The sequence below is a fragment of the Neoarthrinium moseri genome (assembly GCF_022829205.1).
Source record: "Neoarthrinium moseri strain CBS 164.80 chromosome Unknown scaffold3_Wmoseri_CBS_16480, whole genome shotgun sequence".
Classification (NCBI taxonomy): Eukaryota; Fungi; Ascomycota; class Sordariomycetes; order Amphisphaeriales; family Apiosporaceae; genus Neoarthrinium; species Neoarthrinium moseri.
The window spans coordinates 879,830-906,765 of NW_026055117.1; the positions used below are offsets into that span (position 1 = coordinate 879,830).

General features: G+C 53.3%; 8 protein-coding genes across 8 annotated transcripts; 7 read left to right on the top strand and 1 right to left on the bottom strand.

The window, feature by feature from the left end:
- Positions 1–1,350: 1,350 nt before the first annotated feature.
- JN550_001638 (uncharacterized protein) lies at positions 1,351–4,060 on the top strand (the record flags this gene model as incomplete). Its single annotated transcript, XM_049312844.1, has 6 exons — positions 1,351–1,479; positions 1,674–1,812; positions 1,981–2,189; positions 2,267–2,418; positions 2,482–2,955; positions 3,016–4,060. 6 exons carry the CDS (start codon positions 1,351–1,353, stop codon positions 4,058–4,060), a joined length of 2,148 nt encoding a protein of 715 aa, XP_049176489.1.
- Positions 4,061–4,820: 760 nt separating this feature from the next.
- JN550_001639 (uncharacterized protein) lies at positions 4,821–6,725 on the top strand (the record flags this gene model as incomplete). Its single annotated transcript, XM_049312845.1, has 2 exons — positions 4,821–5,942; positions 6,033–6,725. 2 exons carry the CDS (start codon positions 4,821–4,823, stop codon positions 6,723–6,725), a joined length of 1,815 nt encoding a protein of 604 aa, XP_049176490.1.
- Positions 6,726–8,319: 1,594 nt separating this feature from the next.
- On the top strand, positions 8,320–11,237 carry JN550_001640 (uncharacterized protein; the record flags this gene model as incomplete). Its single annotated transcript, XM_049312846.1, has 3 exons — positions 8,320–8,922; positions 8,976–10,438; positions 11,000–11,237. The coding sequence occupies 3 exons, from the start codon at positions 8,320–8,322 to the stop codon at positions 11,235–11,237; spliced, it is 2,304 nt and encodes a 767-aa protein (XP_049176491.1).
- Positions 11,238–12,511: 1,274 nt separating this feature from the next.
- JN550_001641 (uncharacterized protein) lies at positions 12,512–13,822 on the top strand (the record flags this gene model as incomplete). Its single annotated transcript, XM_049312847.1, has 2 exons — positions 12,512–12,689; positions 12,747–13,822. 2 exons carry the CDS (start codon positions 12,512–12,514, stop codon positions 13,820–13,822), a joined length of 1,254 nt encoding a protein of 417 aa, XP_049176492.1.
- A 2,243-nt stretch (positions 13,823–16,065) lies between these two features.
- JN550_001642 (uncharacterized protein) lies at positions 16,066–20,606 on the top strand (the record flags this gene model as incomplete). Its single annotated transcript, XM_049312849.1, has 6 exons — positions 16,066–18,295; positions 18,348–18,577; positions 18,629–18,885; positions 18,972–19,040; positions 19,087–19,695; positions 19,748–20,606. 6 exons carry the CDS (start codon positions 16,066–16,068, stop codon positions 20,604–20,606), a joined length of 4,254 nt encoding a protein of 1,417 aa, XP_049176493.1.
- Positions 20,607–21,513: 907 nt separating this feature from the next.
- JN550_001643 (uncharacterized protein) lies at positions 21,514–23,634 on the top strand (the record flags this gene model as incomplete). The annotated part of the gene is made up of 2 exons (XM_049312850.1): positions 21,514–21,815; positions 21,876–23,634. 2 exons carry the CDS (start codon positions 21,514–21,516, stop codon positions 23,632–23,634), a joined length of 2,061 nt encoding a protein of 686 aa, XP_049176494.1.
- A 341-nt stretch (positions 23,635–23,975) lies between these two features.
- Positions 23,976–24,441, bottom strand: JN550_001644 (uncharacterized protein; the record flags this gene model as incomplete). The annotated part of the gene is made up of 2 exons (XM_049312851.1): positions 23,976–24,077; positions 24,172–24,441. The coding sequence occupies 2 exons, from the start codon at positions 24,439–24,441 to the stop codon at positions 23,976–23,978; spliced, it is 372 nt and encodes a 123-aa protein (XP_049176495.1).
- Positions 24,442–25,090: 649 nt separating this feature from the next.
- On the top strand, positions 25,091–26,603 carry JN550_001645 (uncharacterized protein; the record flags this gene model as incomplete). Its single annotated transcript, XM_049312852.1, has 2 exons — positions 25,091–25,611; positions 25,676–26,603. The coding sequence occupies 2 exons, from the start codon at positions 25,091–25,093 to the stop codon at positions 26,601–26,603; spliced, it is 1,449 nt and encodes a 482-aa protein (XP_049176496.1).
- Between the last annotated feature and the right edge of the window lie 333 nt (positions 26,604–26,936).

Consider the following 26,936-nt stretch of genomic DNA (forward strand, 5'->3'; position numbering starts at 1 on the left):
CTCCGGTTTGAGGATCTAACCCGTCAAAGACGGCCACCAATTCAGTTGATCGATCATCCGTGCGTCACACAAGCGAGCTTTGCAGAAAAAAAAATTTGCTACGCGCGCAGATGTCCATCCCAACGCAACAGGGAGCTGTAAACACTTGAGTGCCTATCTCGACGAAGCCGTGCGCCTATGTGCTTCGGTGCCATCGAGCATCCCTCGTGTAGTATATCAGGCGTGCAAACATGGTTGTAGATGGTGAGGTCCCAGCCGGGCTCTGGGTATCGGTCCCTCACTTATAATTTTCCGTAACCCCAAATACCTCGACCGGCCGCATACCTTCATTTGGGGCGGTAAATAGTGGACAGAAACATCGGATACATTGAGGAAGACGATAAGAATCTCATATGACGTTTCAATCCATCTATCTAGGCTCAGACTCTTGAATGTGCGAAACTTGGCCTTGCAACAGGCGAGGTTCGCGTCGGCATGCATTTTCTCCCTCTTTGATGTAGAGCTGTCCCCAACAACGCCCCAACAACGGAGGTTGGATGAGCGATCTACCTGGCGTTGGCAGGAGAAGCAGCCATTTTTTCCACAGGAAATAGGAAGCTGAGTCGCAGATGTGGATCGGAGATGTAACTACAGAGCTTTTAGTCCCCATGCCATGTGCAATAAACTTCGATCTGCAGTAAGTCTTGCATAACCTCGCTTAGTAGAACCCGAACGGGTAGGATAGCGGCTGCAAGAGACTTTCAATCACAGGCCTCCTGCTGAGACCGGCAGAGCTTAACGACGTCGGTAACGGTTGGTTACGTGGTCCAATCAGGACGCTTTCTTTACTCTGATAAGTATTCTCTAGAAGAGATGTACGAGGTACAGGTTACACAGTCAGGAACGGAGGCACTTTCTGTTTCTTGATGACAAGGAAAGGCAATGATAGGGTCGAAAGTCAAAATAGTCGTAATAGCATCGCATAGTTCAATATTCAGGCGAATCAGCTTGCAAGCAGGCCCCCTGTCCACGACTGTTTACCCGCTGGACTAGCTCCTAAGATCCTTCCCGGCAAATCCTTTCCGCGATAAGTCTGGTCCTAGCCAATAGTGCCCTCGGTTTCAACTCCCCGCCAACCTGTTTTGAAGAAACGAACGTAACGGTACCGTTAAACTCGATATCCCGGAACGGGGTCTACAGGCACCAAATAATTCAGCATGTCCGATCGGATGGAGAAAATTGCCTACTATCCCTAAAATGGAACCTATTTCCCTCGCTTTTCCCGGACAACTCATACAAATAAGTACTGGTCAGTGATTTTATGTTCTGATCAACTATTTTGTGAGGAGAAGTTTTGAAGATATGCAGAACATGCGCATCCCTGCAAACGTTTCGACGGTTGAAGCCACATCGGATCCTCCCGAGATGGCGTACTTTGCATCATTTGCCTCCCGCTCGGTTTTTGGCCCTTTCTTGCTGCGGCTGAGGACCCTGATTGTGGTCAGTGAGCGCAATCTTGAACATCTGCCTGCCTGCCTCGGTACGGTGCTGGGGATCGTTCCGGTCTGACTCTTGGCCTGCATTTTCATGCTTATCTTTCGCGAAATTACGTGTTGCATACATAGATATATAAATAAGTGGCGCCCTTGAGAAAATATGTAAAGCAATCAATCTTCATGTGGATGGTTCTAAAGCTTCGGGCCCGATCCGTCCATATGCTGCTCCTATTGGGTCGATCATTTGGCCTGTCCCCTTCACCGTCACACAATGCATCGTGTCGGCCGGAAGCGTCAGATCTTGACATGTATGCCGTGCTACACACGGAAGCAGAAAGTAGGTTCCACGCTCGCGGCTACATTGCTGAGTCAGAAGGCAGGATTGTAACAAGTCTTCCAATATAGTGTAACCGTCAGTATCCATGTGATCATTGCACTCGACGGCGGCGGCCCGAAGAATGCTCTTACAATTTTGCATTGGATGATTCTCAATCTCATGATTTAGCGCAAAATTTGTCGTCGGACAAGACGGGAGATGCAATGACATCTGGCAGTCTCGAGAAGACTTATGGGTCATCGACCACCAACCTTGAGGCGCAAGAATTGCTCAAGGCTAGACCAGGGGGCATTATATCCCCTAACCGGCATTTGAAATTCGAATGTTTTGGCTACTTCGAGGATAGTAACTCCAATACAATGGCATTGCTGAAGAAGGTAATCATTTGACAACACCAATCTTAATATTCGGCTTCGAGCTTGTTCCATTTGCTGACTCGGACTGGACTGCCTAGTGGGGCTTGAGCGGCGACGGCAATGTCGTTGAGGCTCTTAGTGATGGACCATCGGCCAGCACCTCTAGTGTGGTCAAGCTTGTCCAGGAACGAATGCCACCGCCCGAAGTTATTGACTTCCTCGTACAGTACTTCGTCAGCGATTTGAATTGGTAGGTGTGCTTACGACCAGTTGTGCGATCTGCCCCATAGATAGCTGACGGTCAGTGGGTTAGGATGAAGCAGGTCGTCCATGGGCCTAGCTTTTTGACGCTCTATCACCAATGGCGGGCCAAAAGTGACGGATTATCGGCAACTGATTTGGAGCTTCTTGTACTAGTTTTACGAATGTGCTCCTACGCGGCTCAGTTCCTCCCGTCACCATCCTACACTATTGATAGTGTGCGCGGAGTGGCTCTTTCCGAGATACGGAGTACCTGTAGTGACCTTGCGGACGGCCTTGCCAAAGAATGTCTTACTATCGGCAAGAGAGGATCATTAATCCGCGTGCAGCATGTTATACTACATGCACTAAAGCTACAGTGCGAGGGGCGAACCGACAAATTTTGGGAAGGCATTGCTCATGCCAGCCACGCCGCTCAGAAGGCTGGTATTCACACCAATTCCACGAGTCCTGGGGACTATGGTGATACGATAGTGGAGAAAGAAATGCGCCAGAGAACTCTCTGCGTTCTCTATGCCATAGATAGGTGGGTCTTGGCAAGATTCATCCTCGAAAGCGCCTGGCTGACCAAACTTGAATTCAATAGCCAACTGTCCAGGCAGCTTGATCGGCTTCCATTCTTACCAGACAACTTACTCTCAGAGATATCGCCTCAACTAAACCTTGAAAGCCGCCTTGGAGGAATGGGCCTAGACCATGAAGCGCCCAATATATTTACGGAACGTCTAATGCAGGCACAATTAGGCAGGTTCTGGAGAAGCCTCCAGTTGACTTGGAGTTCACACGTGGTGTCTGACCCGGCTGATGCTGAGCGAAGATACGAGAAATTTTGCGCCGAATTTCTTTCTACCCTATCACCGGCTTTTGCCCTGCAACCAGACACCAAATGGGATCGCCACATTCCAGAATTGGCTATGCAGAGGCAATTGCTATACATTGCCATTTTCGATTCCATTTGCTGGAACTTCCGGCCTCTCATGATGCTCGATTCAAGTCATACCGCAACCTTTCCTCCCTATAAGAAAGTGTTGCATCAGTCGCAGAAAAGAAGGATGGCGATAGCGGCACTCAAGGTTTTAGAAGCTGTTTCGTCACTACACTCTCTGTTCTCTGGCTCTTACACACGCATGTCCGCCATTATCTTTAACACTTTTGAGCCTACTGTTCTTCTATTATGTCTGACTTTGGATGATGATTTTCCTTTCAATCAAGAAGATGACAGTTCGGACATCCTTGGCCTGAGGATGGATAGACTGACCCGGCATGAGACAATACAAGCGGCCGAGAAAGCTCTTCACCGCCTTCAGAAGCTCGCTGAGGTTAGCGAACAGGCTTCTACCGGAGCCCAGATTATCGCACAGCTCCTAGCTAAGGCAGCCAACGAGAATAAAGTTCTCGAATCACCATTTCCTCCAAATCCGACTCGCCGCTCTCAATGGTCACGCACGTTCTTAGGCCCGGGAGTCTATGACAATCCAGCAAGCTGGCAGTCGTCAAACCAGCCAAGTGAAGAGTCCAGCTCGATGAGTAGATCAAATGCTGAGATGATGCAGGAAGATTTGTCATACAACGGGCTACAGATAGACGAATTATTATTTCCCATTACTGATAGCGATGTTCATAATATTTAGAACGTGTAGTCAAAAGTTTCATTAGATCATGGACTGCTGAAAGGCAAAGAACACAGCTAGTCACGATGAGATCAGGTGGGGCGAAGGCAAAGCCAAATGCGTTAATCGCCGTGTAACGATAGAATAAAAGCAATGAGGAGCTGCCGTACTACCTACTGGTGACTTGAAGATCACGTTTCTACACACTTGTGTGGATGTCGGTATAGCACAAAGCAAGAGCTTTGAAGCTTTGAGTTTGTGAATTGTAATTCGGACTTAAGCCTGAGTAACTCCTTCAGGGATTGTAATCTCATGACGATATGGTAGATCTCTGATAAGTATAGACCAAAGGGGCATCGGAGTAGAAGGGGCATTCGGGTCAGCTCTGCAGAAAAGTGGCGCTGATAACGTAGGTGACAGTCTGCTTCAACTTAACAGATGCCCAGGGGCCGCTCGCGTCGACGACATCCTCGAAAAATATCCTATCGGTGATGTTAGAGAGCATGCGTGAGGGCCCTACATCTACTGGACATTTGTTTACTGGGCAACCTGCAGGTTGAGCCGCGATTAAAATCTGCATATGCATTCCATCGGCCGAAATTCGTCGGGCGAGGTGCTGCCACAGGTACATGACTTTCATGGAACACTGCGCCACGACACGAATGCGCACGAAACAGAATCAAGAACTATGCCACTTGCTTGTATTATTACTAACGTCTACTATTCGATTCTCACCTACTTAACGGTCATACAATCTCGATAGATGTGGCTCCCATGAACCATGAGGCCGAGGTTCTTTTGTCCTCAGGCATTGTCCCACCCTGCTCGTTTCTATGCTCCTACTCCTTCACACGAGACGTACACAGAATATACACAAGCCATGCCATACTTTGACATATTAGGGATTGTTGGCAATTTCCAACTACTTACGGTCTATTTTGCCTTCGGATCTTTTGTGGTATTGTATGGCTTGCACAGATGGCTACTTCCCAAACCTCTTCCAGACATCCCTTACAATGAGGACTCAGCCAAGTCCATCTTTGGCGACTGGCTGAATCTTCGCAATGACCCTGGTGGACTGGCGAAATGGAGCAGCAAACAACTTGAGAAGCATGGTTCTCCCATCTGCCAAGCGCTAATGGGGCCTCTTTCCAAACCTGTCGTTCTGGTCGGCGATCTTCGTGAAGTCCGTGAGGTGATGACTCGGAGCGACTACGACCGCTCCGCCTACATCATTGACCGTTTTCCGCTTCTGGGCGAGTTTCACCTGAATATGATGACAGACAACGACTGGAGAACATCTAGAAACTGGCTGAAAGACCTCCTAGATAAACCCCACATGCATAATGTGGTTGGGCCCTCTGTCCACACCTCGATGGTTAGGATCATAGATCTTTGGGAGCACAAAGCCCGCCTTGGCAATGGTAGATGCTTCAGCATGGTCGACGATTTGAAGTACCTGGCTCTTGACACGATCATGATCTTTCACTTCGGCGACGACTTTGCAGATTCAGCTCTAGCAAGGCAGGTAGAGTTCATAAAAGGGCTGAAAAAGACCGAAGTAAAGTTCGGAGCTCATGGCGAGGCTATTTTCCCCCAAGCTAAACTACACAGCTTTCAGGAGGCTCTGACCTATCTCGGTGACAGAGTCACAGCTATATATGCCACCAAATGGCCCGTTGCGCTTGTTTCCTGGTGGTTGCGCTGGGGGACATCGCACTGCAGGAAGCTTTTCAGTTACAAGGACAGCTTCATTCGCAGACACATTGATATAGGGGTCAAACGTTCAATCCATGATGAGGAGGCGAAGACCGGCATCGACTCTATGGTCTTCCGCGAGCAGAAGGCAGCCATGAAGGCTGGCCGGCCAACAGTGCTGGGCAAGTCTATATTTGTAGACGAGGTAAGACGAACATAATCCATGCCTATCCGTCTAATGACTATTTATATGTAAAAAGGAATGTTTCATTGACAACTGATCAAAATTTCCTAGGCCTGGGGAAACCTCGTTGCTGGGCAGCATACCACAAGCGCAGCCCTCGTCTGGATCCTGAAGCTGTTAGCCGACTATCCAGGCGTCCAGGAGACGCTTCTCAGCGAGTTGCAGTCGGCTCTTACTGAGGCGGTACAGGAGAATAGATTGCCAACCTGTGCCGAGATTATTAACACCAAAATCCCATACCTCGATGCCGTGCTCGAGGAGATGCTGAGGCTCCGTGCTGGCATGATCGTGCCTCGAGACACGGTCCGCGACACGGAGCTTCTCGGTCACCACATCCCTAAGGGTACGGTTGTACTTATGATCCTTCAGGGGCCGGACTTCTCCAAAGCACCGTCTACCAAATACTGGCGGGAATTGAAGACGGATGCGACGCGAGTAAAGCAGTACCCTGGTAATGGAAACGAGGACCTTGAGGTTTTCGATCCTGAGCGCTGGCTGGTGCGGGGTGAGAAGGGAGAGATTATCGAGTTTGATGGTTCAACGAACGCACAACTGGCCTTTGGCCTCGGCATCCGGGCATGCTGGGGCCGGCGGCTGGCAATGCTAGAAACGCGAATCATGACGGCTATGATGGTGTGGAAGTTCAACTTCGGGCAGGTACCAGAGGCTCTCGCTTCTCACGCAGCAACATACGATATTTCATACCGAGCGAAACAAGGATTTGTGAATATCGAAAGTCGCTAGGAATATGGTAATTCGAGAATGTTCACTCAGACTACCGAATACACCTTTCAACATTTCCTTTCGTTTAATGCAGCCAGTCAACATGTAGGATCGGTCAACAAAGACCCAGGACGTTAGACGAGTTGAACAGTTCAATATTTGATGTTGAGTAAGAGGAGACACATGATCTGGGAGGGTCGAGGTGGCTGTGACGGCTGCCAGCCGAACACACACACACACACACACACACACGACTACTAAAGCGATTGCAAAGAGGGAAATTCGATACAAACACGTAGAATCAAACACGGTTGCTATCATAATCCACGTCGAGCAAGTGAGGGTTCCCCAAAGTTGCAGTGGATCTTATTCGAGGGTAGCGAAAACACCTCATAGCAGCATGATCAAGTTCACCTCGATGCGAAAAATGAGCGCCAGCCTTGCCATGAACACTTAACTCTGGATATCTCCAGCAGGGCAAATTAAATGGGCCGAACTTTGCGTTGATTCTGTCATAACGCCATTCTGGAGAAAATAGAAACAGTAACATCTATCAGCATGAGAAGGTAAAGCCAGTAGAGAACATCATCATTTTGAATCCTCAATCTAGACTTCACCAATTTTTCTTGATGGCCTTGGGCCACCACCTCTTGCACATTAGTAGGTATCTCGCTTATCTTCTCTTCCCAAGAGCAGCCATCTTTGTCGGTAGCGATGATCCTGGAACGCCGTACACCCCCAAGCATATTCCAATCGGTACGGCGGGTCAGCATTTTCTTCATTTCCTGTTTGCAGCTTTTGCGTAAGCATAGCAAGAGCGTCACCAATAGCCAGAGCCTGGTCGACAGAGGGCTTAGTGAATGTCACTGCGTTGGGCGCCGCTCGTTCATTTCGGCGTATAGGTGTAGGTGTGCCATAGCGATGTATTTACTATCTATCTAAAAAGCTCGGCCTCTTTCCTGTATAGCTTATATACCAAATCCAACCTTCACTTACAGGCAAGACCTGCGAAAGATGACGATTGACTCAAGCTGACAGAGGTAGGCATCCACGACTAAATACAGCCTAGCCGGGTGTGCCCGCGGCGGCCATTCGTAGGATTGTTAGCAGCCTATCAGATTACAAGTGGTGCCTAGAATAACCGCAGATGCAGCTCAGTACCTATGTAGTCACGGCACAGCCCAGCATAGCCCCAGCCTTGCTGACCTTATTCGCATTCGCAAGCACGACCTCATGCAACACATGGATCATTCGATTTCTTAAAAGTTACGATAGGATTTTCGTCTGCCGAACGAAGCTCACTTGAGTTGGCAGTCTTTCCCACATGAAGCGGACTCAAAGCCTTGACCAAGATGGCGCTGCGGGCTAGGTCTACCAACACTATCATCCATCCGGTTGGGATGTCTATCGTCGAGAAGCCAGACAACCCACAGATAGAGCAAGTAGTCGAGACTCGGTAGATCTTCAGGCCACTGATTCGTGTAGCATCGTATTCGTGCACGGTTTTACGGGTCACCCAGAGCGCACATGGCTCCACAAGGATGGCCAGGAAAGGAAATCAAAGGAGACGCAAGGCAGTCTAGAAAACCCCACATCCCAATCTTCCAAAAGGAAGATGTCTACCGCGCTCTCAGACAAAGATAGTGGATTTGGAAACCAGGGCGTATACTGGCCCCGTGATCTTCTGCCCGGTTATGTTCCATCGGCCCGTATTTTAACATACGGGTACGATACTCGCATAAAGCACTGGCTCGGCGGCCCGAAGATCAAAACTACAATCTACGACATCTCGCACGACTTCCTGGTTTCCCTGGAAGCATATCGGCGTGAGTCCGACGGAGAAGACCCGCTGAGACCGATCGTCTTCATAGCACACAGCCTCGGTGGCATAGTAGTTAAGGAGTTGCTTCGGCAAAGCAAGGCATTCGAAGGACAGCAGATGCATCTCCACGACGTGTACCAGTCCACACAGGGCATCGTGTTCTTCGGAACACCTCACGGAGGAGCAGACCCGCGAGGCTTTGTCCACCACGTCGTAGAGAAAGTCCTCAAGTGTATGGGCTTCTCAGCAAATGCCAAGATCGTCGAATCATTACTCCCGACGTCAGAACGACTGAAAGAGCTACGGGATGAATTTGGGTCTATGGCAAGACTCCAGAAATGGAGCGTCCATTGTTTCCAAGAACAACTTGGCGTTGCAGCCCTTGGAGGACACAAGGTGAATACAACTGCATTTCATGTTGCCGACTCACATCATGCTAACCTAAACAGGTGGTCGAGGATGTCTCCTCGTGCCTGAATGACTCATCCATCGAAACAACGGAACACATCGGCCGAAACCATATGGACATGTGTCGTTTCAGCCGAGGAGGTATTATTGGTGATCCCGAATTTCTTAAGGTTGCCCGCGCAATCGAAAGAATTGTGGCTCCAATCGTATCTCAGGATCGCTTGAGATACATGGAGGGGTGTAGAGGGATTTTGTTGAAGTCGCTGGAATTCCCTCGTATGGACAGCCGGTATTTCTCCATCGAAGATCCAGAGACAAGGACATGTCGCTGGCTCCTTGAAACCCCAGAATACAGAAGCTGGCGCGACCCGAGCATGCTTGAAGACCATCACGGGTTTCTTTGGATTAGAGGGAAGCCCGGTGCCGGGAAGTCTACCCTTGCCAAGTTCGCGGCGGATCAAGCCAATAAAGAAGGAGGAAGGATGATTGCTAGATTCTTCTTCAACGCTCGGGGAAACGATTTGGAGAAATCCACTGCCGGCATGTATCGATCGCTGCTGCTTCAAATAATGGTAGCGGAGCCCAAACTCATGACGGCTCTCGATATTTTAGTACCAAAATACGATCGCACTGCCAGGGCGCCCTCTGACTTTGCCATCTACTGGAACATTCAAACCCTTAAAACAATTTTTGAGCGGGCTATCCTGAGACTCAACGGTCGGAGGCTCGAATGCTTCATCGATGCCCTCGACGAGTGCGACGAAGATCAGATTCGTGACATGGTGCATTTTCTGGAAGATATTGGGCATGGCACCCGACCTCGCCCTATTTTCTACGCCTGGTTCACCAGCCGGCATTACCCGCACATTTCCCTGCGTCATGGACTCAGTTTCACCCTGGAGCATCAGGGAGGCCATAGTCAGGACATAGCCACCTACCTCCAGCACCGACTACGGCTGGGACACAGCACCCTTGACGAAGACATCCGATCGCAAATTCTACACAAAGCCTCGGGGGTATTCATGTGGGTTGTGTTAGTAGTATCAATACTAAACACAGAGTACGACAGAGGCCGGATACACGCCCTGCAGAGACGTTTAAGCCAGTTGCCAGAAAACCTGCATACACTGTTCCGTGATATTCTCTCGAGAGACAAATGCAACCAGGACGAATTATTGCTCTGCATGCAGTGGACATTATTCTCTTCGAGGCCACTGACTCCCACTGAGGTTTACTTCGCGATTCTAGCTGGAGTGGAACCTGGCTTGTCGTTTGAATGGTTTTGGGGTGATCTTAACGAGCAAATCATTGAGAGATTCATTTCGGATTGTTCCAAAGGGCTTGTGGAGATAACTGGACAGCCTGGGCATAGGGTGGTACAGTTCATCCACGAGTCCGTAAGGACATTCTTTTTGAATGGCAATGGATTTCGCGAAGCGGGCTTGAATCAAGGCGAGAACTTCGAAGGATACAGCCACGAACAGCTGAAGCGCTGCTGTGAGCAGTACGTACAATCAGACGGCATCCCGATGGACCAGAGGTCTCGAAGGCATACCTTTCTACGATACTCCGTGGAAAACATCCTTTACCATTCCAATGAGGCCCAAAGATGTGGTGTTTCTCAGAGGGAATTCCTGTCCCGGTTTCGTTATGGGAATGGTGCCTGCTCCTGCATCTTTGGACCCGCTGAACCAATTCCAAACTTAGATCACTTCATCAGTGGTCAGTACTGTCATCTGATCGAGTGTAAAGTATGGCAGACATCTATATTTTCCCCTCTTAGGAGTGGAGTGGCCAGCCCCTTTCAACGGGCTATGGCAACGAGAAAATCAGACGTCATATGTGCAGTACTTATGATAGAAGCAGCTCGATATAGCCACCTACCAGGAGTCCAGGCTTCTTATGAGGCGTTTCGTCACGAGGCGACGAAACGCACTGTATATCGAATGGCGCACAACACATGCCACTATACCTTGCAATCTATGCTCTTTGATACAATGAGCGATCCCCGGCTGCTGAGATTTTTGCTTAGCACGAATCAATTTGACACATCCACAACAAATAGTGAGGGCTTCACTCCCTTGACTGCAGCGGTGCAGCAGCAGAGGACCGATTCCCTCGCCGTCCTACTAGACTCAGGGCGTGTCGACGTAAATCAGCGGGACGCTCTTGGGCGGATAGCTTTGCGCGAGGCTGCCCGCATGGGGTATGTTGCCGCTGTGAACCTCCTTTTAGCACGTGGAGCTTCTGATGCTCCTTCGACTTCGCCTACAAATTCCTCTCGCATGGTTACACTGCAATAAGATCCATCTGTTGGTTGGCTTCTGGGGCCTGGTCTGAATGTACATGACGGAAATGGGTCCACTCCTCTATCGTAGGCTTGCCGACACGGTCGTGTCCATGTTGTTTGTCTGCTGCTTGACTCTGCAATGGTAAATGTCAACTGTTGCGGACAGCGATGGACGCACAGCATTGTGATGGGCAGTAGCCGCGTCAGTGGTCGGTGGTCACGTGGCGAAGGATGGGGGAACTTGAGGTGGTAAGAGGTATATAGTTCCTTCGAACATTGAACTCCACTCTGTCCTTCTATTCGTACAGGGCGTGGGCGCTGCTTGATAGCCTATCTACTTGTGCCGACTACCAAATCGTCCTGTAATACTGACCATTGGGCATAATCTTCGAGCAGGCGAGTACTGAGCTGCGCGTGAAAAATAGGGCAATGAAATGGCCGACACAACAGGCTCCTTCGGAACGGGCGTATGTATCTACGAGTTATGATGTCGGATAGTATCGTCCGGGTGAAGGGCAAGCCGCCCTACGCTGAGGCGGATGGAGCTTCCATTATGCTGGACCCCCGCCACGAGTCCGCATCTACCGTGACCTGGAACAAGCCTTACATAATTGATCATTGTTCATCGTATTTTGGAACGTGATTGAATGGATGGATGGATGGGTGGAGTAAAATATCTAGGGAGCTGCGGCCTTCCTGTGGCACGGCATAAGCTGAGGTTAATTAGGCTCAGCCAAGCTGCAAGGCGGAGAATGTGTTACTTTGTACAACTTGCATACCTATACGCGACGCATATGAATTGTGTTTTTACGATGGTGTACGAATGCTAGGGATTAGAAGAGTGGTGTGTTAGAGGATGGATTATATTCCGACCAAGTTCTTGCACCGGGATCACCGAATAGGTCCCGCTCGCAGTTGGCTCCGTTGCCAGGTGCAACTCAGTAGCCCCAAATCCCGCTGTCAACTGCGTCGCCCCTCCTTATTAATCACGCTGGCGAGCGGACGAGGCAGCAACCACTTTACGCGTTTCTCCCAGTCAGGTGGCGTGCGCGTTTGGAGGCACCAATCGACTCTTGCAACCTCGAAGCCTGACGCCTTCGACCCAATGCCAGCTTATGTGATGACCTCGGGCGAGTCACTGGAATGCAGTCTTCGAGGTGACGGCTAGACTGGTGGTGGACTGCTAGCTTCGCCGTCTTCTATCCTTTTCTTTTCATTCACTCTCCCCAACGTTCAACCAAATCGTCGTCTTTTGGAGTTCAAACGAAGGCTCTGTCGTCAAGCATCATGGCAGAGCTAGATCCTCTTGTCCTTTCGTACTCCCATCTGAAGGACCTCCCCCGGGCCAAAGATGCGCTGCATACGCTGCAGAAGATCGCTTCGCTGGTGAAGCCTATCATGAGAGCCCGCGGGTGGAAAGTACGACAGATCACAGAATTCTATCCCAGCGAACAAAATCTTCTTGGTGCGCACCCCCAGAAACTCGCCTATTCTAGAAATCGACTTACATGTTAACTATTAGGTCTTAATGTGAACCGTGGGCAGAAGATCTGCCTCCGGCTGCGATACCCTTCTGACCGCAACCAGTTCCTCCCCATAGAACAAGTCGTGGACACTATGCTCCATGAGCTATCCCACATTGTGCATGGTCCGCACAACGCGAAGTTCCATGCTTTGTGGGATCAGCTCCGAGACGAGCACGAGGCGCTCCTAATGAAGGGATACACTGGTGAAGGGTTCTTGTCGGAAGGCCAGCGCCTTGGAGGGCGAGGAGGTGTTCCCATGCACGAGGCTCGGCGGCTCGCCCGAGCAGCGGCAGAGAAGCGTCGCACGCTCGCAGCTGGTTCCGGCCAACGATTAGGCGGCATGGCCCCCCGGCCAGGTCAAGACATACGCAAAGTCATCGTCGATGCCGTCGAGAGGCGGAACAAGACACTCCAAGGTTGTGCAAGCACTACACACAACGAGGCAGAGATCCAGGAGATTGCCGACACAGCCACGAGGAATGGCTTCAGCACCAAGGCCGAAGAGGATGCTGCGAACGAGGCTGCAATCGCCCAGGCCTTGTGGGAACTAGTCCAAGAAGATGAGAAAGCCAAGCACGGCGCATCGTACGCACCGCCTACTTCTGGTAATCCTGCTGGAAGCGCAAGTCAAGGACTGCACGTTTCGAGAGCGGATCACATGAAAGACAAGCCTAGCGCGCAACTAGGAAACAAGCGTGAAGGCTTGCCTGAGGTAGACAAGAACGACCCAGCATCGACATCGTGGACCTGCCACGTGTGCACCCTCGAGAATCCCCTGGAGTATCTCTGTTGTGATGCATGCGGAACGGAGAGAGCCGAGGAGGTGACCAAGGATCTGGCGGAGCGAGGAGTTAAGCGTCAGCGAATAGCCACCATTGACTTGACTACGAACTCCCCCAACGGCACCCGAAGCGTCCCGTCAGCGGGACAGTTCAACTCTAATTCGGCGACGTCAGCCCTGGGAGCGAAGCCCGTGGCGCCAAGAACTTGGACCTGCTCCGTGTGTGGACGGCTGAGGGACTGGAATTTCTGGAGCTGCGACCTCTGCGGAAAGATCAAGGAGACTTCATGAATATGCGTGCATACTTCCAAGGTTGAAGGTTGCATGTGAGAGCAGTGCAGCTGGCGTACTGTCAGGGCTGATGTAAGGCTTTGATGATAATGAATGTCACGATAAATCGGTACCCGCTCCTGCTTCGGCCTGGAACGCCGAACGTCTAATGGGGTGCCACTAGCAGGCCCGGCTGGGCGATAGTACAAGATACGTCCTGTTTGGTCGGTCTGTTGTTACTCATATGACATCATATCGCGTGGTGCGTGATATCCATAGTGCACCGAAAGTCTATTTACTGTAGAAGATGCGAGTATAGGTGTTCTGCGTCTCGGTTAATTTGACGAGCCGGGGCTGCATGCGATGCGCCACACTATAGACAGAGCCACCTGTGTATGTGTAAGTGGTTCAGGCGTGCTAACTACAGTACCTAGATATCCGAAGAACTCCCAGCGGATTGCGCCCGCGTCGCAACGGAAATCGCTGCTTGCTTCCTTGTGACAGGCAAGGAAAGCTCATAACGCGACCAAACGGGAGTGCAGTGTATAGGCAGAGACAGGCCAAAGGCTCAACTGTTGCTGATCTGCCAATTGCCTGTCCCGGCATCTAGCTATCGTATGGCTGAAAGTGGTGGTGGGCTTTCTGTCCCATGCAGACCCATTATTTGGGACCTTGGAGCGGCAGATGGGACCTGCAATACGTCATGATCCCACAGGGCCGGCTTGCCAGTGGCCACCTAGCTACGGAGGCAGAACCGCCTTGGGGACTAAGGTTTGCGGGCTGCCGCTAGAGCGCCTGGCCCCTGCGCAGGCTAGTCTAGACCCGCCTATCGACGATCGTCAGCGTCCACACCCAATTGCCCTTGCCCGAATGCCTGCACCATGCCCATGCTGCCAGTACCCCTCCAGGCCCTCCCAAGTCCCAATTGGCAATGAGACTCCTCTCTGTTGGTGTTGGCTCCTCCTGGGATGGGCTCTCAAAGGCGGAGAGCAGATTGCCCAATCCCAACACCGCATTCCGCCCATCCCATTCCTGATCTAGCATTCCATCTTGCCGGGTTCCACGAGCCCCGCCGACGCTTCGTCGGGATTTGGCCTTCCTTTCAGACAAGCGCAAAGCTAAAGATCCTCAACTGGACGCGCCCGACTGACAGAACTGGCCACCGACCCAGTGGCCACCTGCAGTGACTATGGAATCGGGGTCGTGCCTATCCAGCCTGGCTCCCTGCGTCACCACCGTCTGCCGAGGCGAAGACCTATCATCATCTCGAGCTCTTGCAGTTCCTGGCGAGACTCGCCCGTCTCCTTTGCTAGCCACCAGCAGGCGCTGCCATTGGCCACGTTCCCAACGTCTTCCTGAGACTGACGTCGGGAGGTCCCCTGGTGGCTTAAACTCTGTTTGAGTGAAAACTTCTTCAGGCGCTGATCTACATCCTCTAGGGTAAGGCAACCCGCCGCCCACTGTAGTGACACGCAGTAACTAGTCAACCGCAACACCAGCTTCTGCAGGCTGTCCGTCCCAGTTGCTCGGCCTGCCCACAACAACTGGCATATCCTTCCTCGGGTCTTTGCGGCGTTATCGTCGGCGCACGACACTGGACTTACTGTGGTGCTACTACTGCTACTCATCGCCAGGCACGGCGCTCTGGTGTGACGTGACAAGACCCCTAATTCTCCCAATACCCACCACCACCCTGGTCCATGTAGGTATGTACCGTGATGCAAGTGTGTTTCCCAAAGCAACCTGGAAGCAGTGGACGCTTCCCCGCCTCACTTGTGGACTCCGTCTGTGGGCTGGCAACTTGCAACTGCGCTGGGCTGCAACCCGCAGATTGCAGTGGGCAAAGCCGCTCAGCATGCGAGGCGGGAAACCCGACTCGCGTCCCATGCCATTTACACAATTCCATGGAAGCTCACCATGAGCTCGCTCCGACTGCTCTAGCTGACCAGGGTCCAGGACAGACTTCGGGCTCCCCAATCGCGACTTGACCACCCGCCCGCCACATTTGCACCCCATCGGCTTCGGGCCAATCCATCTGGTGTTGATCTCCACACCAACTACCTTAAGTTAGTCAGAACTGGATGCTGCCGCTGCTTTCCCTCGTCGACTTGGACGCCTGAGCTCCTGTGTCGTGCGCAAACTCAGTTTCCACGTCACAAGTCCTGCCCTGCTTCACTCAGCGAGCTCGTGCCAAATCAACCCATAACATTCTCGCGGTTCATGGGACGCCCTGACCTTGGTGTTGCGTGGTAGGGGCCGGCGCTATGGTGTCCTCATCATCTCCTGTTCCCATTACACGCAACGATGACCATACCCGATCTCACCGTGACTTACCCGCCATGCCCCCGGAAGCTCCCTCAGCTCTCGACAAACCTCCGCTCCCGAGCCGGACGGCCCCCGAAAACTCACCGCGATCGTGGCGGAACCCCGACTTGACGCTGAAACAGGATGGTCCTCTTTCTCAGTCAAGCCCCAACCGGATGCTCAGCGATCATGCTTCTGCCGTGTCCCCAAAGAGTAGGAGGTCGCAGTCGGCAAGCCCTTTTCGGCTCGCGATGCCCTATCTATCTCCGGGCCAGCTCGCCTTCTCCGCGATGCAGTTCTTGCCCGTCCCCGTTCTTGTCCTCAATAGCCTAAAAACAGTCGTGTTGGCAAACGAAGCCATGGGCCGCCTCCTAGGTCTTCCGGTCGACGCGCCTGCACACCAGAACGGCCTTACCGTGCTGGATCAGCTTCGAGGTCAGACCTTGTCTCAGGTCGGCGTTGACATGCTGCAAGACGGGCGACCCGTTTGGGTTTCGTGGGACGACCTACTGGATTCCTTGGTCACCGATGGCGCAGCCGATCAAGTAGGAGAGCCATCTCAACCACAGTCTACCAATGTCGCATCTGCTCAGGACGCGACACCGACGACCTCCGAGCCGCTAACACCCGTCGGTGCTCCATTATCTGACAACGATGGGACTGCAAGCAAGTCATGCAGCAACTCAGTTATCGAGGTCGTGGTCTCTCCTAAAATTTACAGGCCAGCCTCCAAGACGAAAAAGTTGGACAACCAGGTCCTAGCAAAAATGATAATCACCGTCTTCGAGGTCGAAGAGCATCAGACGTACTTCACTCTTACTTTCACCAATACAGAAACGCCGTCGGTGCCGATTGCTCCCAGAAGGTCGTTGCCAAGGTCTTCGACAACAATTCTCGAGGCTGCCGAGAAGAAGTCGATCTCCAGCTCCAACCCGCCCTCAGTCGGCTCAAGCCATGATTCTAATTCTCCATCATTCAGGATCAGCCCCAGCGCTGTGTCACTATCTTCAAGTCCCTTCCCACCCATGGGCCCGCCGTCACGTAGTACGACGTCGCAAACGCCGTCGCTTTTCCAGAAGATGACTAGAATCAAGGATGCGCTGTTGGATAACACACAAATGCCCATCTTGGCGATGTGGAAAGACGGCAGCAGTCCGGTCATGAATGCTGCTGCGCGGGATCTCTTCTTTGATCCCGAGGCCGCAGAAATTACTGATGTCCAGGGATTGGATCTTCTCAGCGAATGGATTGTTTACGATGAAGACTTCACCCGCCAATACGACTCCAGCGAGTTCCCCATCGCCGTGCTGCTGAGGACCGGCGTACCATTTACTGGTATGCGAATTGGCATGTTTCACAGGTCAGAGAAGACGAAGGTCATCTACGATGTGCTGGGAGAGATCATCAAAGACCCGCTGACGGGAGAGATGGTCGCCGGTGTCGTCACTTGTCGGGATGTCACACAGATGGCTCAGGAGATCACAACCATCAAGGAACAAGACGAAGAGAGGTTCAAACTCATCTGTGATACCATGCCACAGATGGTCTGGACCACCACACCTGACGGGATGCATGATTTCTTTAACTCCCGGTGGTACGACTACACGGGCTTGACCCCCGAGGAATCCCTCGGCCTCGGCTGGAAGAATCCATTTCACCCAGACGACATGCCCTCGACTGTACGGAAATGGAAGCACTGTCTGGCAACCGGAGACCCTTACTACACCGAGTATAGGTGTCTGAGCAAACATGGCGAGTGGAGGTGGATGCTGGGACGAGCACTGCCGTTGAGAAACAAGCACACTGGAAAGATTGAGAAGTGGTTCGGTACATGTACAGATGTGCATGAGAGTCTCGAGACAAAGGCTGCAGCTAGGAGAATGAGACAGCAGCTGCTCAGTGTCCTCTCTCACGCGCAGACGACAATTTTCTCCGTCGACAGGAATCGGAAGGTTACTATGCTCGAAGGGGCCATTATCTGGGATCGGAGGAAAGAGGCTCGAGGTCGTGAAGATGAGAGTAGCGACGACGATCTTTACGCACTGCACTATGTCGGGAGAGATGTAGATGAGGTTTTCAACGACCTGAACTCACGAATGCCACATGGCGAGATTCCTGCCTTTTTGGCTCCAATTCACGAAATGTTCCATGGTAAACGGAGGCGGGATATGGTTACGGAACACGAGTTGGGTAAGCCTCTTGCTTCAATGCGACAATCTGCGGCCGATTAACATGTCTTTAGATGATCACTTTTTCCGAACTCGGTTTATACCCACTTTTGGAAAGCAGTCTCGTGACGGCATTACGAGCGAATCCGTCGTTGATGGGGTCATAGGGGTCATCATGGATGTAACGGAGCTCAAGGAGAGAGAACTTGACCTGAAGGCGCAAGCGAAAGAAAAGAGACAACTGGTAGCGAACGAAGCGGCCGCGAAAGAGGCTAGCCGATTGAAGAGCCAGTTCCTGGCAAACGTGAGTCTCGCCCCAACTTGTGATAGAATTCTTGCTGACTATTCCGTCAAGATGTCTCACGAGATTAGGACGCCCATCACAGGTGTGATTGGCATGGCTGAATTGCTTCTCGACATGCCTCTGGGCGATGAGCAGAGGGAGTTTGCTCAAAATATTGTCAGATCGGCCAATGCTCTCCTGACCGTGATCAACGACATCCTTGATTTTTCCAAGGTTGAATCCGGGCGGCTGGACATAGAAGAGGTCCAATTTTCTCTCTCTGTCGTGGTACAGGACGTCTCCAAGATGTTGAGCTTTGCGGCGGAAAGGTAAGATCTGCAAACACGGCTGGTGTGGAAGCACGGCATGGCATGGCCTCCATTATCATTAGAGTGCTAACTCATATCTTCCACAGGAAAAATCTGGCCTTCCATGCCAATATATCTGCGGATATCGCCGAAGATCTTGTCGTGCTAGGGGATCCGTAAGTTCCCTGGTGTCCGCTTACCGAATATAACTAATTCCGTCAGCGGTCGTGTGAGGCAAATCATCACCAATTTGCTGACGAACAGTATAAAATTCACAAATACTGGATACGTCAAGTTCTCCGTATGGAAGGGAAAGGAAACCCATGACAGCATCGAAATCAAGTTCGTGATCGAAGATACCGGAATCGGTATAGAAGAAGAAGTGCGGAAGCGTCTATTCAAACCATTTAGCCAAGGTGACCCATCCACTGCGCGAAAATTTGGTGGCACTGGTCTTGGCTTGACAATATCGAAGAACCTTGTTGAGCTGATGCGAGGGAGGATATCCCTGGAGTCATCGATGGGTAACGGCACGACCGCCACCTTCTGGATTCCCTTCAACAAGCCGCAGAGCGTGCACAAGTCGTCGCTGGTGGAGATTGGTCCCATACCCGACCGCCTACAGTCGGAAATGAGCGTGTCTTGTAACAGCTCCGAATTTGAGCAAAGGATCAACACGCCCCCTGCCGACAAAACGCACAACCTCCTTGACGGCAGCCGATCACCCCGAAGGACACAATCCGTCAATATCCCGTCGTCTCTGATGTTCAGCGAGGAAGACCTGCCCATGTCGGAGCGAGCTAATATCTCCATTCTTGTGGTAGAGGACAAGTAAGGTTTATGTGTTCACATACCAATGATGATCACGCTAATGTGATTATAGTGCAATCAACCAGCAAATCGCCACGAAGACCATCAAGAAGCTTGGCTTCAAAGTGGATGCTGCATGGAACGGCAAGGAGGCTCTTGACTATCTCGAAGCCTCACAAGAGGGCAAATTGCCAAAGCCCGATATTATATTGATGGACGTCCAGATGCCAGTGATTGATGGTTACAAATGCACACACATACTCCGCCATCATGTTCCGTACCGGGCGTTCGTAAGGGATATTCCGATCGTGGCTATGACCGCCTCCGCAATCCAGGGCGACAGGGAAAAATGCACAAAAGCCGGTATGGACGATTACTTGGCCAAACCAGTCAAAGGCAAGGTATTGGAAAGGATGCTCATCAAGTGGGGGAAAACCAAAAGAAAAAGTCCGCCGCCAGCTGATCGTACAGACATGTCTGTGTCCGACTGCTCCGAATCAGGTGAGCACTGCCTCAGTGCAGACATACCAATGCTGGGACTCTCAGATATTGACGCCGAGACTGCCACGCCGGACGAGCGCTCAGTCATCGGCGACCAAGGAAAGGGGGAAGAGAACCGCAAAAGCGAACCGGACTCAAAGGGCGACGAGGATCGCGTCAACTTGCTGACGCCGAGACCGATGGTTCGTAAGGGGTCGCATTTCCCATTCGGATCATACGGCAGCACCGCGTCATCGCAGACAAGGCAGTTGGATTCGGACGAGCTGGCAATGCAGCTCAGGGACGACAAGCTCTTGGGGGCAGCAGGTGCAACGGATGCGCCAAAACCACATGGACTATCAAACAGCCTACCGGAAGGCGATTCGCTGACCGAAGAAAACGTCGAGAAACTCGAAAAGGAGGGATCGAAAGGACAGAAGAGGAAATCATAGATTGCGGTTTGGGTTTTTGAAGGCGTTTGAGGGATAGCAAAAACATGGACTTGGTCATTCTTGCACCGGACATTTGCAGCCACTCTGGCATTTTCGAGATTGCCAGTTGGATTTGACAGCATGGCGGAGAGAGGAAGGACGGGTGCAGACAGCCACATATCAAGCGACAGCGTCAGCGCGTGGAAGCTTGATAGGGCCCATGCCATGATATTGAACGGCGGTGGCATTGATTTCTCATTGGCGGCGTTCGTCAGGGAAAAGACCCCAGGAAGGAGAAGGGGGTGTTCGGGGATTCATGATCTCAATGAACCCTTATTAGAGGGAATTGAGTAGCATTGGGCAGGACTTTTTTACATACCCCTTTACGTACACGGTGTACTTATAGCATGGCCACAGGCGGTCTTCTGTGCATACATATATAGACATGACTGGTTTGACTTTGATTCAGCAGCACAAGGGCTGGCTCTATATAGGTCGACTTAATTAATACACGAACGAGTTGCGGCATTCATCCAAAAATATTGCCTTGAGCAACGTTAACTGATGATTTCTTTGCATTAAGCTAAAGGCGTGGTCTAGATGTTTTCAGGAAATTGTTGGCCGACACAACAAAGCCATGGTAACAAGTTACATCGCAAGGATGCCTATATATCTAAGAACTCGACAGACCACTCTCAGGTCATGGATTGGGAACCGTTGAATGGCCCGTGCTCTCCCAGGTTCCGCGCTTAGTTGCAGGGGGCCGCGTCACCAAGGGTCTCTCTTATCTCTCTGGGCAATCCGCAACGGGGCGATGCTGCATTGTCATTGAAGAACGTTCTCTTACTGTTAATAAAGTCCCTTCTCTGACCGTCCCAAAGCTTGCTGGGGGCCTCTTGACGAGGTTTAGCCCACCCAGTATGCAAAGATGCGCTTCGCGGTATACGGGGTTGCATCTGCAACTATAAACCTCGCACTGGGCGCATCCGAGCAGTACCCGCTCGGTGCCGCCGTCGAGGGACCACAGAGTTCGCTGTGGCAACTCAATTTCTCGTCACCCGCGCCCTATCTCTTCTCGTCCGCGTCTTCGTTCCTGCAGCAATGGGGCAACACTTTCTTCCCAAACGGGCACAGCATCGTCCCCTGCGAGATCCCCGCCTATACGCTCTTCTACCACGGCCGCCTCGACGATGAGGCGCCGCCGAGCCCGGAATGGTTGGCTTTCGACATGTGATTATAGCCACCCCATGAGGAGTATAACTACGTATGGTCTCTAACAGGTGATCCTAGCGAGATGTCGTACGGGATCATGGGAAGCACACGGAGCTCCCACATGCTCACGTACCAGACGACCAAGCCGATCAGGGCTCTCTACTTCGATGGGGAGTCGGCCACCTTGATGGGCCTGGGCCAGCTCGACACGCAGATGTTGCACGTGTTCGGCAACGTCACCGGTCCCGAGCACGATGGCTGGGGTCTTTGGGAGGAATACGCCCGCGCCTCCGGCCTGTGCGACTGGCTGGAGGCGGCCGGTCTCCGGGGCCGCGGCTGGGGTTACGAGGGCGTCGTCCGCATGAACGCCGGCTTCGAGATGATCTGGTGCGACTTCACGAGCCCCAGCCTCAAGCTGCTGAGCCGCCTCAACGTAACGGCTCCGCAGCTGCCAAAGGAGAAGGAGGATGAAGACAATGATCATGACGGTGGAAGGCGGGAGGCACCCGTGCAAGCTGAGCAGGAGAGTTCTTACTACTCGTTGCCGCCCGCGCCGACGCGGACAGATCACTCGACGGATCCGACGGACCCCCCGCGGCCGCCCAACTGGAGGTGGGAGATCGACCGGGAGCCCTTTCTCAGGTCGCAGGGCTGGGGCTGGTTCTCCAGCGCGACATATCACTATGGGGAATCGCGAAACAGCCCCGGTCTCGGCGAAGTCCGGGCGAAAGTCAGCAACTGCGGCATCCTGTCGTACTACTCTCCCAGGCTCGCAAACCTGACCAGAGTTAGGGCGGAGACGGAACGAGAGCTGTACAACCTCACCAGCGAGGGATTTTGGGAGGGCGAGGGACCAGAGGGAAACCGTACGGCCGCCCTAACGGAGATCGCCAGACGAAGACGGTACCATCACCTGGAGGATGTCACGGCTGAAGAGGCAGGCTTGATGCGCAACAACTCGGAGCGGGTCCTGAAGGAGTTATTGAGCGATGGCGCGGGCTGCTCAGGGGCAGACTGGGTGTACATGATGAACGAAATCACGCAGAATGCCGGCAGGAGCATGAAAGAGCTAGCACAGATCCTGAGCTCGTACGCGGACTACTCGCACAATGACACGGGGATCAAGAGCTGGATGTCCACCTTGCGATCGCAGGCCCATTCATTCTCCGTCGCGTTCCTGGAGTACCCGTCGAACTATCAACCGTCCGCCTGGAGGACGGACTCGCAACTGTATGCGGAGACGTATTCCCGATGCCGGTACCGCTACACGAGGCTGATGGCGCCCTCCGAGGGGCTCATTCTCAGCCCCGAAGAGCGTGACCTGCAGTGGGCGGTCGAGGAGACCTACGGCGCCATCTGCTCCGTCCTGCTGACCGTCGGGTTCCAGGTCGAGGCACGCTGGGCTGCGGATTTCAACGGGGCCGACTCGGGCGCAGATGGCAAGGCTGTCGGTCTCGAGCACTACGCGCGGCTGGCCGCTTCTTGGAGCGACGGTGTCCAGCAGCTGGTGGCCTGGCTGGGCTGGGAAGACAAGTTCACGGGGTGTGCCGAGGTGTGCGCCTGGGACGAGCGCTGCTACATCCCCATGTGGCCGCTGATGGCATGGGGGCCCCCGGGCGGCAGGCGGCCGCCGCGAGGGAACGGGACGCATGGGTACCCACCACCACCTCGTTATCCGCCGTACGGGTACGCGCCATACGGAGACGGGCCCCCTCGCCGGGGGCCGGGCGGACCCGGCGGGAAGCGTCCGCGAGGCCGGGGCTCCTGGTTCATGGGGGACGAGACGGAGCTGTGGGAGCCGCGATGTGCCAAGACGGCGCATTTCATGGGGTCCTAGATTAGACAGACTTGATAGGCGGGTAGATTTTTCTTGTCCAGTACACGCGTAGATACCCCTCAGAGTATATAGAGGAGACATAAGATACGATTTTCCCTCTTTGAATTGTTTCATTGCTCCTGAGAATGCTCTTTTCTGCCGTCTCTGTGTGGCATCTCTTTTCACAGTGCGTCTCCTGGGAGAACAGTATTTTGGGTATAGTCCAGAGAATTGCTGCTCGTTGCCCAACGCCACTGTCTGATGGTAATTATCCATCCTTCTATTCCCAGTAGTCTCCCGAATAGACAGACGCCGTAATCTATGCAGTTTCTTCTGAATCACATTTTCCTAGCCCTCCCTTCTCACGACACAGCAACGAAGGCCTTCATGGCCTGCACGGCATCGCCGTCATGCGTCTTCAAGAGCTCAGTCGCCTTGGGTTTCGAGAGCTCCAGCTCGTCGACCTAAAGCGGGTTTCTCCTTGTCAGTTCTGCGGCTTGCCACTCAATAGACACCGAGGATTGCTGGAAAGAGAACACCATGGGACAAGAAACTCACCAGCAGCGCGACGTCGGCGGCATCGATCTTGACCTTCTTGGCGTCGGCCTTCGCGGCCGCGGCGCCGGAGCCGCCCAGGCTCTGCATGGCCTTGTTGACGGCGTCCTGGTCGACCTGGGCGCCCGAGGCCTCGTCGTCGCGGGCGTCGAGGCGCGACATGGCGGCGGCGGCCTTGCGGTCCTCGGCCGACTTGGCCGTGGCCTGGACCTCATCCTCGACGTCGCCGGTGGTGGCGCCTTCGACGATGGTGGGGGGCTGGGGCTCGGCCATTATGTGTGCGTGTGTGTGTAAGTGTATGTATGTGCCTGCCGGGAGGGTGCTTTGGTTCGGTTGTCGCAGGGGCGTGGGTGGTGCCGTGACTTCGGAATTCCTTGACGTCGTCAGGATTTCTCGACCAAAGCTCCTGGCCGCGGCGGCGGCGGGCAGGGTGGGGTGGGAGGATGCTGTACCTAGCTCAGCTTCGGCGGGGCAGCCGGCCCCCAGCGGCGCGGGACAGGGGAGACAGGGGAGACAGGGGGCACAGGGTTGGTTCTGTAGTGTAAATGGCGGTAAAAACGGCCGTCAGCATCAGGGTCTGCAGGCGGCTGCTGACGGCATAGTCACCTACTGGAGGTAGCTTAGCGACTTGTGGCACGTCCATGGTTAGGTACATACTCCCAATATTCCAGGCCTTTGACTCATCTGTATGAGATGAGCATATTGCCCTCGCTTTCTCTGTAAGCTTTTGAGGAATTGTCCTTGGAAGTTTAAATATCACCTCCCCAATCCCACATATTTTACATGGACCGATAGGTGCGGTCCTTTTTTTTTACAAATCTTCGGCCTCTTCACGGTATACTCAGAGCGTCTAGAGCGAGCGCTACTCTATTTGCAGAATCCTCACCCACACAGCTTCCTGCCACATCACCACTACACAAGCATGGCTTCAGTCGACGCTGTGCCCAACGGCACAAACGGGGGCGCAAATGGTTCTGGCAACAGCTCGGCTGAGTGGACGCCCAGTTCCTGGAGGTCCAAGCCCATCAAGCAGTTCCCAGAGTATCCAGATCTGAAAGCCCTGAAGAAGGCGACCGGCGAATTGGACCATCTGCCTCCCATTGTGCATCCCTACGAGATCAACAAGTTGAAGGAGAACCTGAAGGAAGTCGCTCAGGGCAAGGCATTCCTGCTGCAAGGCGGTGACTGTGCCGAGCTCTTCTCCTACTGCCGCCAGGATGCCATTGAGTCCAAGCTCAAGCTTCTGCTGCAGATGAGTCTTGTCCTCATCCGCGGCACCAACAGAAAGGTCGTGAGAATCGGCCGCATGGCTGGCCAGTACGCCAAGCCGAGGTCGAGCCCCTTTGAGACGGTCAACGGCCAGCAGGTGCCCTCGTTCAGAGGTGACATCCTCAACGGCTTCGAACTGGAGGACAGAGCCCTCGATCCTCAGCGCCTGGTCAAGTAAGATCTGACGCCAGACCACCGGTTCTTGGGAAGTACATGACATGCTGACACGAGAATATAGGGCTTACAACTACTCTGCAGCAACACTTAACTACATCCGGGCCGCCATCTCATCCGGCATTGCCGACCTGCACCGGCCACTGAACTGGGAGCTCGGCCACGTCAAGGACTCGGAGCTCAAGGCCAAGTACTCCGAGACGGTCAAGTTCCTCCAGGAGTCGCTGCGCTTCATGCGCACCATCGGCGCCGACAAGAGCTCCCAGCTCGGAACTGTGGACGTCTTCACCAGCCACGAGGGCCTGCTGCTGGAGTACGAGGAGAGCCTCACGCGGCTGCTGGAGAATCCCGTGTACGCGGCCGAGGGCCAGACGTCGCGCCGCGAGTACTACGACACGTCGGCGCACTTCATCTGGATCGGCGACCGCACGCGGCAGATCGACCACGCCCATGTCGAGTTCTTCCGCGGCATCGCCAACCCCATCGGCATCAAGGTCGGCCCCACGACGCCCGTCTCGGACCTGCTGGAGCTGCTGCGCACGCTCAACCCGGACCGCGAGGTCGGCAAGATCACGCTGATCACGCGCTACGGCGCCGCCAAGGTGCGCGAGCTGCTGCCGGCGCACATCCGCGCCGTCGAGGGCAGCGAGTACCGCGGCTGCGTCATCTGGCAGTGCGACCCCATGCACGGCAACACGCGGTCGACGGGGTCGGGCATCAAGACGCGGCGCTTCGACGACATCTTCACCGAGCTCCAGGAGACGCTCAAGGTCCACAAGGAGGAGGGCAGCTACCTCGGCGGCATGCACCTCGAGCTGACGGGCGACGCCGTCACCGAGTGCATGGGCGGCAGCCAGGGGCTCGACGAGGAGGACCTGTCGACCAACTACACCAGCTTCTGCGACCCCCGCCTCAACGAGAAGCAAGCCCTGGAGATGGCCTTCCTTGTCGCTGACCACTACATTCAGGAGCGAGAAGACGCCAAGCCTTGAGAGACAGTGAGACACGGGCTGGGGAGTATCTAGGTAGGAATGAAGACGATGATCTACGACGGACGGGCATTCAGGGAAAGGCGCTCAAAATTTTCGCAGCATGAGGAAAAATCTCGTTCATCAATGTCTATATCAAACATGTACACCTGACCCTGTCCTCCAATTTGATCCCATTGTCGGTGTCTGGTTCTGGTATACTAGTCTCGAGTGAACCAGAGCGAGTCTCCACGACTTCAAAGGTTTCCCTGAATCGTTGCCAAGCCTAGTCTGCCCTTTCTACTGCACAATATCCTCCTCCGTCCTGGGCGGCTACACAGCGAGTGCCAAGCTTCT